This window comes from Pogoniulus pusillus, chromosome 17 (assembly GCF_015220805.1).
Source record: "Pogoniulus pusillus isolate bPogPus1 chromosome 17, bPogPus1.pri, whole genome shotgun sequence".
Taxonomy (NCBI): domain Eukaryota; kingdom Metazoa; phylum Chordata; class Aves; order Piciformes; family Lybiidae; genus Pogoniulus; species Pogoniulus pusillus.
Window position 1 is genome coordinate 1,477,974 of NC_087280.1, and position 12,921 is coordinate 1,490,894.

Consider the following 12,921-nt stretch of genomic DNA (forward strand, 5'->3'; position numbering starts at 1 on the left):
TCACAGACATTGCTTACATCACAAGCAGCAGCCCAGCCTGCATCACAGTCATTGCTTACATCACAGACATTGCTTACATCACACCCATTGCTTACATCACAAGGAGGATCCCAGCTTGCATCACAGACACTGCTTACATCACAGACATTGCTGACATCACAAGCAGAAGCCCAGCCTGCATCACAGACATTGCTTACATCACAGACATTGCTTGCATCACAGACATTGCTTACATCATAGTCATTGCTTACATCACAGACATTGCTTGCATCACAGACACTGCTGACATCACAGACACTGCTTACATCACAGACACTGCTGACATCACAGACATTACTTACATCACAAGCAGCAGCCCAGCTTGCATCACAGACAATGCTTACATCTCAGACATTGATGACATCTCAGACATTGCTGACATCACAGACACTGCTTACATCACAGACACTGCTGACATCACAGACACTGCTTGCATCACAGTCATTGCTTACATCACAGATATTGATGACATCACAGACATTTCTTACATCACAAGGAACATCCCAGCCTGCATCACAGACATTGCTTGCATCACAGACATTGCTTGCATCACAGACACTGCTGACATCACAGACACTGCTGACATCACAGACACTGCTTGCATCACAGTCATTGCTTACATCACAGACATTGATGACATCACAGACATTGCTTACATCACAAGCAGCAGCCCAGCCTTCATCACAGCCATTGCTTACATCACAGCCATTGCTTACATCACAAGGAGGATCCCAGCTTACATCAGTCATTGCTTGCATCACAAGCAGCAGCCCAGCTTGCATCACAGACATTGCTTACATCACAGACACTGCTTACATCACAGACATTGCTGACATCACAAGGAACATCCCAGCCTGCATCACAGACATTGCTTGCATCACAAACACTGCTTGCATCACAGACATTGCTGACATCACAGACATTGCTGATATCACAGACATTGCTTACATCACAGACATTGCTGACATCACAGTCATTGCTGACAGCACAGACATTGCTTGCATCACAAGGAGCATCCCAGCCTGCATCACCAACATTGCTGACATCACAGACATTGCTTGCATCACAGACATTGCTTACATCACAGACATTGCTGACATCACAGACATTGCTTACATCACAGACATTGCTGACATCACAGACATTGCTGACATCACAGACATTGCTTACATCACAGACATTGCTGACAGCACAGACATTGCTTACATCACAGACACTGCTTACATCACAGACATTGCTTACATCACAGACATTGCTGACATCACAGACACTGCTTACATCACAGACATTGCTTACATCACAGACATTGCTTACATCACAGACATTGCTGACATCACAGACATTGCTGACATCACAGACACTGCTTACATCACAGACACTGCTTACATCACAGACATTGCTGACATCACAGACATTGCTTGCATCACAGACATTGCTTGCATCACACACATTGCTGACATCACAGACATTGCTTGCATCACAGACATTGCTGACATCACAGACATTGCTTACATCACAGACATTGCTTACATCACAGACATTGCTGACATCACAGACATTGCTTACATCACAGACATTGCTGACATCACAGACATTACTGACATCACAGACATTGCTGACATCACAGACATTGCTTGCATCACAGACATTGCTTACATCACAGACATTGCTGACATCACAGACATTGCTTACATCACAGACATTGCTGACATCACAGACATTGCTTACATCACAGACATTGCTGACAGCACAGACATTGCTTACATCACAGACATTGCTTGCATCACAGATATTGCTGACATCACAGACATTGCTTACATCACAGACATTGCTTGCATCACAGACATTGCTGACATCACAGACATTGCTTGCATGTCAAACATTGCTGACATCACAGACATTGCTGACATCACAGACATTGCTGACATCACTGACATTGCTGACATCACTGACATTGCTGACATAACAGAACTTGCTTACATCAGAAACATTGCTTACATCCCAGCCATTGCTTGCATCACAAGCAGCAGCCCAGCCTTCATCCCAGCCATTGCTTACATCACAAGCAGCAGCCCAGCCTGCATCACAGCCATTGCTTACATCACAGCCATTGCTTACATCACAGCCATTGCTTACATCACAAGCAGCAGCCCAGCCTGCATCACAGCCATTGCTTACATCACAGCCATTGCTTACATCACAAGCAGCAGCCCAGCCTGCATCCCAAACCATCAGGAGCCCATCTGAGAGCCAGTGAGGAGTGGCAGAGGAAGCTCTCAGCAGGTGCTGCCCTCTTGCTTCCTTAACTGTGCCTGCTGCTAACTGAGGTTTCTGAGGAAAGCTGAACCCAATCCAAATCCAAGATCCACCTGCAAGAGCTTAGTGGGAGAGTGAAACAAACTGGGATTAAGAGAGGCAGTTAGAGAATCCCGGGGTGGGTGGGAAGGGACCTGTGCAGACCATCCAGTCCAACCCCTGCTGCTAAAGCAGGGCACCCACAGCAGCCTGCCCAGGATGGCAGTGTCCAGGGGGGGTTGGAATCTCTCCAGAGCAGGAGACTCCACAACCCCTCCGAGCAGCCTGCTGCAGGGCTCCAGCACCCTCACACTAAAGAAGTTTCTCCTGATGGAACCTCCTGGGTTCTACTTTGTGTCTGTTGCCCTTTGGGCTGTCCACTGACAACAATCTGGCCCCAGCCTCTTGCCCCCCACCCTTTAGCTCTTGCTGAGCATTGCTCAGATCCCCTTTTAGACTGCTCTTTTCTAGGCTGAACAGCCTCAGGGCCCTCAGCCTCTCCTCCTCCTGTACTCTCAGCATTTCACAAGGAAAGGTCCCTTCTGCATCTCCAGCTTCATAAGATCAGCCAGGTTGGCAGAGAGCTCCAAGCTCAGCTAGCCCAACCTAGCACCCAGCCCTGCCCAACCAACCTGACCATGGCACTCAGTGCCCCAGCCAGGCTTGGCTGCAACACCTCCAGCCACAGCCACTCCACCACCTCCCTGGGCAGCCCATTCCAATGCCAATCACTCTCTCTGCCAACAACTTCCTCCTCAAATCCAGCCCAGACCTGCCCTGCCACAGCTTCAGCCTGGGTCCCCTTCTCCTGTTGCTGGCTGCCTGGCAGCAGAGCCCAGCCCCATTAGCTGTTGGTCAGCACTGGGAAGCCTTCCCCCCTAGACTGGTTGCTCAGAAGCCCACTGACAGGCAGCTCTCTGAGCACAGTTAGCTTCAGGCTGCTGTGGATTGCTGGGACCTTGTGTGTGTTCCATTTCCTTTGTGCTGCTGAGAAGGGTTTGCAGCACAGCCTTGGCCAGAGTCCTGAGTTCACTAAGGTAGGAAGCTCTTCCAAATTCCATTGTGTTTGGCTGAGTGGCTGCTGCCCTCCCTCCCTTCTGGGTGACTCTCTCTGCGTGGCATCTCTGGCACCCAGCAGCCACACACAAACAGTCATTAGAGTCTCTGGGCCCTGAGGAGGCCACCTCAGCCCTTCCTTCCAAGGGAATTACACAGGCAGCAGGCTTCAGCAGCCTCTTGGCTGCAAGTCACATGTGGTGTGACCTTGCCAAGGTAGTTTACAGATCAATCCCCCTTTATTCTATGCATACCTGGCCAGGATGGGCTTCTCCATGATTCACACCACACCAAGAGGCACAAAGCAAGTCTCTCCCTGGTATGCCACACAGCAGATGGCATTTTATCCTCCCCTCCCTATCATAATGAATAATTAGTGTCTTATCATGAGTCATATTGCAGTGATCTTATCATTCTGAGCTTTCACACGGGGCTGGAGGAAGCCCTGAGCTGTTTTCACGCTGCCTTTGGCACAGATCTGGGAGGGGTGAGGCCAGAGCAGCTCCACGTCACCGCTGGCCCAGCCGCCGCAGCTTGAGCTGTGTGCTGGCAAGGAGGGGAGCCTCTGGGGGAGGCAGGCAGTTGGTGGTGCCTGGCAGCAGCTGAAGAGCTCAGGCTGGCAGATGTGAGAGCAAAAGCAAAAGCAGGGTGGGTTTAGATCAAGTTTCTCTGCCAAAGATCTCTTCCTAGCCCTGGTCTGGTGCCAGCAGGTGTTTGTGGTGGTTCCTGAGCAGCAGCACCGCTCTGCAGCCTCTCTCCTGAGCCACTTGAACACCCTGGGCTGCAAAGGCACCAAGTGCAGCAGCTGCTGAAAAGGAATTGAGCAGCTGCTGGGGAAGCCAGAAGTGGGGGATGCACAGAGAGCCTGCTGAATGCAAAGGAGGCAGAAGCCGTGCCTGGAAGACCTACTAAGTCCTTGGGGAACATCCTCCCATGGGGGGAGTCACAGAATGGTTTGGGTTGGAAGTCAGCTCAAAGAACATCCAGTTCTGACTCCCCTGCCATGTGCAGGGACACATCCCTCTAGCCCAGGTCGCTCAAGGCACTCATAGAATGAGTTGGGTTGGAAGGGACCTTGAAGATCACCTAGCTCCAAGGCTTGGGACTAGATGATCTTCAATTTCCCACCAGCCCAGCTTGCTCACAGCCTCATCCAGCCTGGCCTGCAGCACTTGGGCAGGGGTTTAGGAAGGGCAGATCCTGCCTTTCTACCCTGATCTCCTTCTATGATCAGGTGACTGCTTGGTGGATGTGGGGAGGCCTGTGGATGTGCTCTGTCTGGGCTTCAGCAAGGCCTTTGACACTGTCCCCCACAGCACACTGCTGGCTAAGCTGTCAGCCCATGGCTTGGATGGCAACACTCTGTGCTGGGTTAGGAACTGGCTGCAGGGCTGAGCCCAGAGAGTGGTGGTGAATGGTGCCACATCCAGCTGGCAGCTGTCACTAGTGGTGTCCCTCAGGGATCAGTGCTGGGCCCCATCCTCTTTAACATCTTCATAGATTATCTGGATGAGGGCATGGAGTCAGTCATCAGCAAGTGTGCAGATGACACCAAGCTGGGGGCAGATGTGGCTGGGTTGGAGGGCAGAAGGGCTCTGCAGCAGGACCTTGACTGCCTGGACAGATGGGCAGAGTCCAAGGGGATGGCTTCAATAGCTCCAAGTGCAGGGTGCTGCACTTTGGCCACAGCAACCCCATGCAGAGATACAGGCTGGGGTCAGAGTGGCTGAGAGCAGCCAGACAGAGAGGGATCTGGGGGTGCTGATTGATACCCACCTGAACATGAGCCAGCAGTGTGCCCAGGTGGCCAAGAGAGCCAGTGGCATCCTGGCCTGCATCAGGAATGCTGTGGCCAGCAGGAGCAGGGAGGTCATTCTGCCCCTGTACTCTGCACTGGTTAGACCACACCTTGAGTGCTGTGTTCAGTTCTGGGCCCCCCAGTTTAGGAGGGACATTGAGATGCTTGAGTGTGTCCAGAGAAGGGCAACGAGGCTGGTGAGAGGCCTTGAGCACAGCCCTACGAGGAGAGGCTGAGGGAGCTGGGATTGGTTAGCCTGGAGAAGAGGAGGCTCAGGGCAGACCTTATTGCTGTCTGCAACTACCTGAGGGGAGGTTGTGGCCAGGAGGAGGTTGCTCTCTTCTCTCAGGTGGCCAGCACCAGAACAAGAGGACACAGCCTCAGGCTGTGCCAGGGGAGATTTAGGCTGGAGGTGAGGAGAAAGTTCTTCCCTGAGAGAGTCATTGGACACTGGAATGGGCTGCCCGGGGAGGTGGTGGAGTCGCCGTCCCTGGAGCTGTTCAAGGCAGGACTGGACGTGGCACTTGGTGCCATGGTCTGGCCTTGAGCTCTGTGCTAAAGGGTTGGACTTGATGCTCTGTGAGGTCTCTTCCAACCCTGATGATACTGTGAGACTGTGACACTGTGATACTTCCCAGGCAGGGGGCAGCCACAACCTCCCTGGCTGAGCTGTGCCAGTCTCTCCCCACCCTCACTCTCAAGAATTTCTTCCTCATCTCCTCTTTCCCAGCTCCAAGCCATTGCCTCTCATCCTCTCACAGAAGCCTTTGGCAAACTGCCCTCCCCAGCTTTCTTATAGGTTACCTTCAGACACTGAAAGGCCTCCAGGAGGGCTCCCTGAGCCTCAGCATTCTCAGCCAGCCTGCAGAGGTGCTCCGAGGGAGCTGAGGAGTGCTGTGTGCCAGCTCCATGAAGGGGGAGCAAGGAGCTGCATGAAGGCTTAGCTGCTTTTCAAGGCTGAGCAGCCTCTCTCTGTGGAAAGCAAGGACCTGACTAAGAGGGAAGAAAGTAGCCTGGACAAATAGTGAAGTCAGAAGCTTGAGCAGAGGGAGTCTGTGTGACCTGGCACTGCTGCTCACTGGTGGGCAAGCCCAGTGGAAGCCTGCAGAGATCTTCACCCCTCTGTACCCAGCAGCGATTCTGTGAGCAAAGCTTTGGCAAATCCAGAGCCAGGCTAAAAGTCCAGCAGGTGCTTTGTGCCACCAGCCAGCTTTGGTCTTCACTGTCCCTTCTTGGCAGCAGCTGCAGGGGTCCTGCAGCTCTGCTGAGAGCCTGCTGGCAGTGAGAGGCCAGGAGAGAGCTTTCTCACACCTTTGGCATGTCGCTGGCTGAAGATGTCCACCTCCAGTGTTTCAAGCAGCCTGACAGGTGCTACAACCTTACCCATGGAACTCTCCTGAAATGTGGTCCTCAAAACCTCTCCTGGCTGGCCTGGAAGGTGTCCTAACACCTCCCAGCACAGGGAACTGCTTTGTGTGTGAGCTCCTTTTGCTTTAGGTTCTCCTCACTGACTGTGGCCACGCCGCTTGCACCGGTGGGGCACAGGTTTGCCTGGAACAGCTGTGGCACTCTGGGCTAGCTGAGAGGGGCCACATGGCTGGCAGCAGCCCCAGGCAGCCTGCTTGAAGGAGAGGCCATGAAGCAAGGAATGGCAGTGACTGGCACCGTGCAGGGGACACACCTGTACTCAGCCAGTGGCATCCTGGGCTGGCTCAGGAGCAGTGTGGGCAGCAGGACCAGGGAGGTTCTTGTGCCCCTGTGCTCAGCACTGCTCAGGCCACCCCTGCAGTGCTGTGTCCAGCTCTGGGCTCCTCCATTGCAGAGAGCTGCTGAGGTGCTGGAAGGTGTTTGGAGAAGGGCAGCAAGGCTGGGGAGGGGCCTGGAGCACAGCCCTGTGAGGAGAGGCTGAGGGAGCTGGGGGGGTGCAGCCTGCAGCAGAGGAGGCTCAGGGCAGAGCTCATTGCTGCCTGCAGCTGCCTGCAGGGAGGCTGTAGCCAGCTGGGGTTGGGCTCTGCTGCCAGGCAGCCAGCAAAAGAAGGGGACAGAGGCTGGAGCTGTGGCAGGGCAGGTCTGGGCTGGCTGTGAGGAGGAAGTTGTTGTCAGAGAGAGTGATTGGCACTGGAATGGGCTGCCCAGGGAGGTGGTGGAGTGGCTGTGGCTGGAGGTGTTGCAGCCAAGCCTGGCTGGGGCACTTAGTGCCATGGTCTGGTTGGTTGGGCAGGGCTGGGTGCTAGGTTGGGCTGGCTGAGCTTGGAGCTCTCTTCCAGCCTGCCTGAGTCTGTGAAACACCAATCCACCTCCCAGGTCACAGAAGAGAAGGAGAAGCACAGAACTGAAGGCCTTTGTGCCTGCAGTTCCCAGGCAGGAAGTGCTTTGAAATCACTTTGCTTTGAGGTGAAGATCAGAGGGATGAAAGGAGCCTCTCGGTGCCGCTGGAGCAGAGGAGCCCATCTCAGCCTGCCACAGGCTGCAGAGGAGCTGCCCCTTCTGTCTGTTCAGCTGACAGATGGATCCAAGGCTGCCCCTCAAGCACCCAGCTGGGATAGTTGGGCTTTGGTTTGCCCCTTGCCTCCATCCCTCAGGACGTTCAGAGCCCACCTGGAGGTGTCCCTGTGGGACCTTCTTTAGGTGAACCTGCCTTGGCAGGGGAGCTGGACTCCATCTGCAGAGGTCCCTTCCAACCCCTGCCATTCTCTGGCAGCCTGCTCCAGGCTGGTTCCTCTGTGGGCCACAGTTCCTGGCAGTTCCTTCCTCAGGTGCTGGAAGCTCCATCCTTGGAGGTCTTTAAGGCCAGGCTAGCTGTGGCTCCAGGCAACCTGACCCAGTGTCAAGTGTCCCGTGGCAGGGGGGTTGGAACTGGATGATCCTTGAGGTCCCTCCCAGCCCTGGCAGTTCTGTGATTCTAAATCCTGCTCCTGCATGGACTCCTCTCTCTGGGCTGCAGCTTCCTTCAGTGCACATCCACCTGCTGCAACTGGGGATCCTCCACAGGCTGCAGGTGGGGATCTGCTCTGCTCTGATCCTTCATGGGCTGCAGGGAGCCAACCTGCTTCACCATGGCCTTCTGCACATGGCTGCAGGGAGCCAACCTGCTTCACCATGGCCTTCTGTACATGGCTGCAGGGAGCCAACCTGCTTCACCATGGCCTTCTGCACATGGCTGCAGGGAGCCAACCTGCTTCACCATGGCCTTCTGTACATGGCTGCAGGGAGCCAACCTGCTTCACCATGGCCTTCTGCACATGGCTGCAGGGAGCCAACCTGCTTCACCATGGCCTTCTGTACATGGCTGCAGGGAGTCAACCTGCTTCACCATGGCCTTCTGCATGGGCTGCAGGGAGCCAACCTGCTTCACCATGGCCTTCTGTACATGGCTGCAGGGAGCCAACCTGCTTCACCATGGCCTTCTGCATGGGCTGCAGGGAGCCAACCTGCTTCACCATGGCCTTCTGCACATGGCTGCAGAGAGCCAACCTGCTTCACCATGGCCTTCTGCACATGGCTGCAGGGAGCCAACCTGCTTCACCATGGCCTTCTGCACATGGCTGCAGGGAGCCAACCTGCTTCACCATGGCCTTCTGTACATGGCTGCAGGGAGTCAACCTGCTTCACCATGGCCTTCTGCATGGGCTGCAGGGAGCCAACCTGCTTCACCATGGCCTTCTGCACATGGCTGCAGGGAGTCAACCTGCTTCACCATGGCCTTCTGCATGGGCTGCAGGGAGCCAACCTGCTTCACCATGGCCTTCTCCATGGGCTGCAGGGAGCCAACCTGCTTCACCATGGCCTTCTGCACATGGCTGCAGGGAGCCAACCTGCTTCACCATGGCCTTCTCCATGGGCTGCAGGGAGCCAACCTGCTTCACCATGGCCTTCTGCACATGGCTGCAGGGAGCCAACCTGCTTCACCATGGCCTTCTGCACAGGCTGTTTTGGAGTCCCCTTTCCCACCTTGCTCACTGCCTGTGTTGAGCAGTGCCAGTATCCCCCTAGCTGCCACCCACTACTCCTTGCCCCCTGTGTTCACTGCGCTCTCTCTTCTCCCAGGGGCCAGCTCCTCTCTCTGCCTTGCAGCTCCTGCCGTGCCCCGTGGGAGATGGAGGACCCTGTGGTTCTCAGCTACAAGGACAGCCTGCTGAGGCAGTCGGACGTCGCCTTGCTGGACCCCCCCAACTGGCTCAACGACCACATCATCGGCTTTGCCTTCGAGTACTTCGCCCACCACCAGTTCGAGCTCTTCCGGGACCAGCTCTGCTTCATCAGCCCCGAGGTGGCTCAGTTCATCAAGTGTGCCGACAGCCTGGAGGAGGTGGGCAGCTTCCTGGAGCCGCTGCAGCTGCGGGACAGGAGGTTGATCTTCTTCCCCATCAACGACAACTCCTACCAGCTGGCCGGGGGCACCCACTGGAGCTTGCTGGTGTACTGCAGGGACAAAGACTGCTTCAGCCACTACGACTCCCGCGGCACCTACAACTCCCTGCATGCCAGCCAGGTGGTGGACAAGGTGGAGTTCTTCGTCCGGCCCAGCCGGGGCAAAACCATCGTGGTGGAGGAGCTGGTGCCCAGCCAGAGGAACAGCTACGACTGCGGCATGTACGTCATCTGCGTGGCCGAGGCCATCTGCCGGCAGCGCTACGACGACGACACCAGCGCCTGGCAGTGCCTCCACAGCCCCTCCTACGTCACGCAGAAGAGGGCCGAGTGGAAAGCTCTCATCGCCAAGCTGGCGCAGAAGTGATGGAGCTGCAGCTCCGGCGCCTCCCCTCCACAGCGAGACCAAACAGCTTCCTTCCCCCGGCTGCCAGGCAGCACCCCCAGTGCCTAAGGATGATGCCCACCTGCAGGATTGTCCCAAAGAAGAAGAATGTAACCCCCCTCCAGCATGGCTGCAGCCCCACACACAGCCTCTTCCCTCCTGGGAAGCCTGAGTCCCCTCTGGCCTCTGAACTTCCAACCAGAGCAGTCACTCTGAGAGCAAAGAAACCCTCCTGTCCACAGGGAAAGCTGATCCCTGGGGGCACTTAGAAGTATAGAATGAAGCAGGTTGGAAGAGAGCTCCAAGCTCAGCCAGCCCAACCTAGCACCCAGCCCTGCCCAACCAACCAGACCATGGCACTAAGTGCCCCAGCCAGGCTTGGCTGCAACACCTCCAGCCACAGCCACTCCACCACCTCCCTGGGCAGCCCATTCCAGTGCCAAGCACTCTTTCTGCCAGGAACTTCCTCCTCACAGCCAGCCCAGACCTCCCCTGGCACAGCTTCAGCCTGGGTCCCCTTCTTCTGCTGCTGGCTGCCTGGCAGCAGAACCCAACCCCAGCTGGCTACAGCCTCCCTGCAGGCAGCTGCAGGCAGCAATCAGCTCTGCCCTGAGCCTCCTCTGCTGCAGGCTGCACCCCCCCAGCTCCCTCAGCCTCTCCTCACAGGGCTGTGCTCCAGGCCCCTCCCCAGCCTTGCTGCCCTTCTCCAAACACCTTCCAGCACCTCAGCATCTCTCTGCAATGGAGGAGCCCAGAGCTGGACACAGCACTGCAGGGGTGGCCTGAGCAGTGCTGAGCACAGGGGCACAAGAACCTCCCTTCTCCTGCTGCCCACACTGCTCCTGAGCCAGCCCAGGATGCCATTGGCTCTGCTGCCCACCTGGGCACTGCTGCCTCCTCTGCAGCTCCTCTCTGCCAGCACCCCCAGCTCCCTCTCTGCCTGCCTGCTCTCAGCCACTCTGGCCCCAGCCTCTAGTGCTGCTTGGGGTTGTTGTGACCAGAGTGTAGAGCCCTGCACTTGGCCTTGTTCAATCACTTCCCCAGCAGGCAACACACCCTCCTTAGGTGGCCTCCACTGGCCACAGGCAGTGCTGTCTGAGCCTGCTGTAGCAAACCCCTTTCAAAGCAGTCCCCCCCCAGAATGCTCTCTGGTGGCTGCTTCTCCTCCGTGGGTTTTGAGCAGTCTGGGGTCCAGCAGCAAGGGTCAGAAGCCCAGCACCGAGGTGTGGATGATGTTTGAAGGTGTAGCTCCCACAGAAACAGAGCAAGGCAAAATCCAAACCAAGGCTTCTTCAGGTGGGTGCTCCTAGGCTGGACCCCAGCAGCTCTCTTGGGGTGTTGTGGGGGTTTTTTGTCCCCCACCTTTCCTTGCTCTTGTTACAAATGAGCTGCTGGGAGATGCTGAGAAGCCCAGTTCTAGGAGGAGCACCTTGCTGGAGGTGAGCAGTGCCACTGGGTCTGGGAAGTTTGCTGACTTCTTGCTGCAGGTCGTGTCCATGAGGGGAGGGTTGGGCAGTGCTGCCCAGCCCTGGCTGGGCTCAGAGCAGTCGCTGCCTCCTCCAGCACAAAACCAGTTCTGTTACTTGAGAAGAAGAGGAAAAAGCCAGCACAAGCAAGCACACCAGGGAGAACAAAAGGACAGAGTTTGAGGTCTCAAAGCCAAAGATAACTGCTGTCTCCTTGGAGCCCAACAGGTTCCTCATGGGAAGCCTTTTCCTCCCTGGCTGGGTGCTGGGCTGGGCTCTCCGAGCAGATCCTCTGCTTCACAGACAGGCTGAGCACAGTGAGGCAAACACATTCAAATGAGCTGTCCTGGCAGGCTAAAGAAGCATCTCCAGCCTTGGTGAGAAAGCCAAGAGGAGCTCGCTTAGGCGGTGTCTGGAAGAGCAGCCACACCCCAGCACGAAGACTGGATCAGAGAAACCCCAGCTGAATGTGAGCCCTGGCAAAGACAAGGGTTGGGGTTCCCCCAGCACCCTGCACAGTGCCAGCCCAGGCCCACCAGCACAGCTGCCAGGGGGTGAGCTGCAGCAAGATTCCTTTCTTGCTAAGAGAAAGGTGAGTAGCCATGGCCCAGGCTCTTCCAAAACAGCTAAGAGGAGGTGAAACAAGGGCTGGAGGCCTTCCCCTGCTTCCCAGGCTGCCCAGACAGCAGAGCAGCAGCCCCCAGCAGAAGCCCTCCCTGGAGGACCCTTTACCAGTACTTCAATGGAGCTGAAGATACAGGAGAAGGTTGGAAGGGGACTCAGCTGCTCACCAGAGGGGATCGATTCACTTTGGACTCTGTGGGGCTTTGCCAGAGCAATGTCACTGCCACAACCTGGCCCAGAATAAAACTCAAACCAAACCACACACTGGTTGGTGTTGTCTCATCCCTCAGAGCTCCCTGCTGCTGCTTCCTTGGGCAGCAGGGTCACGGCTGCAGTGCCTGTGGCTCACCCACAGTGCCCTGCCGGGGATGTTCTCTCACTGGAGGTGTTCAAGGCCAGTTTGGATGAGGCCTTTGAGCAACCTGGGCTGATGGAAGATTGAAGATCATCTAGTGCCAAGCCCCCTGCCATGGGCTTTGCCCATGGCAGGGGGCTTGGCACTAGATGATCTTCAAGGTCCCTTCCAACCCAACTCATTCTATGAGTGCCTTGAGCAACCTGGGCTGGTGGGAAGTGTCCCTGCCCATGGAACTAGATGATCTTCAAGGTCCCCTCTCAACCCAACCCACTCTGGTTCTATGGATTTATGAACCTGAGCAGAAATTGGGCAGAGAGAGCCAGCAAGCCTGAGGACACCACCCCTTGTGTGCCAGGGATGCAGCCTTACAGGTTGATTTCATAAAGTCAGGGAAAGGTTTGGGCTGGAAGAGACCTTTGAGACCATCCTGTGCCACCCCACCCTGCCATGGCCAGGGACACCTCCCACCAGAGCAGGTTGCTCAAAGCCTCACCCAACCTGGTCTTGAACAGCTCCAGAGCATCCCTCT

General features: G+C 56.1%; 1 protein-coding gene across 1 annotated transcript; it reads left to right on the forward strand.

Moving 5' to 3' along the window:
• The first annotated feature begins 9,238 nt into the window (after positions 1-9,238).
• On the forward strand, positions 9,239-10,297 carry SENP8 (SUMO peptidase family member, NEDD8 specific). Its single transcript, XM_064157092.1, has one exon. It carries the CDS (start codon positions 9,285-9,287, stop codon positions 9,924-9,926), a length of 642 nt encoding a protein of 213 aa, XP_064013162.1. The 5' UTR covers positions 9,239-9,284; the 3' UTR covers positions 9,927-10,297.
• The last annotated feature ends 2,624 nt before the right edge of the window (positions 10,298-12,921 follow it).

What these genes read in the sequence shown, in the direction of transcription:
- SENP8 (XM_064157092.1), top strand. Translation starts at nt 9,285, where the DNA reads ATGGAGGACCCTGTGGTTCTCAGCTACAAGGACAGCCTGCTGAGGCAG.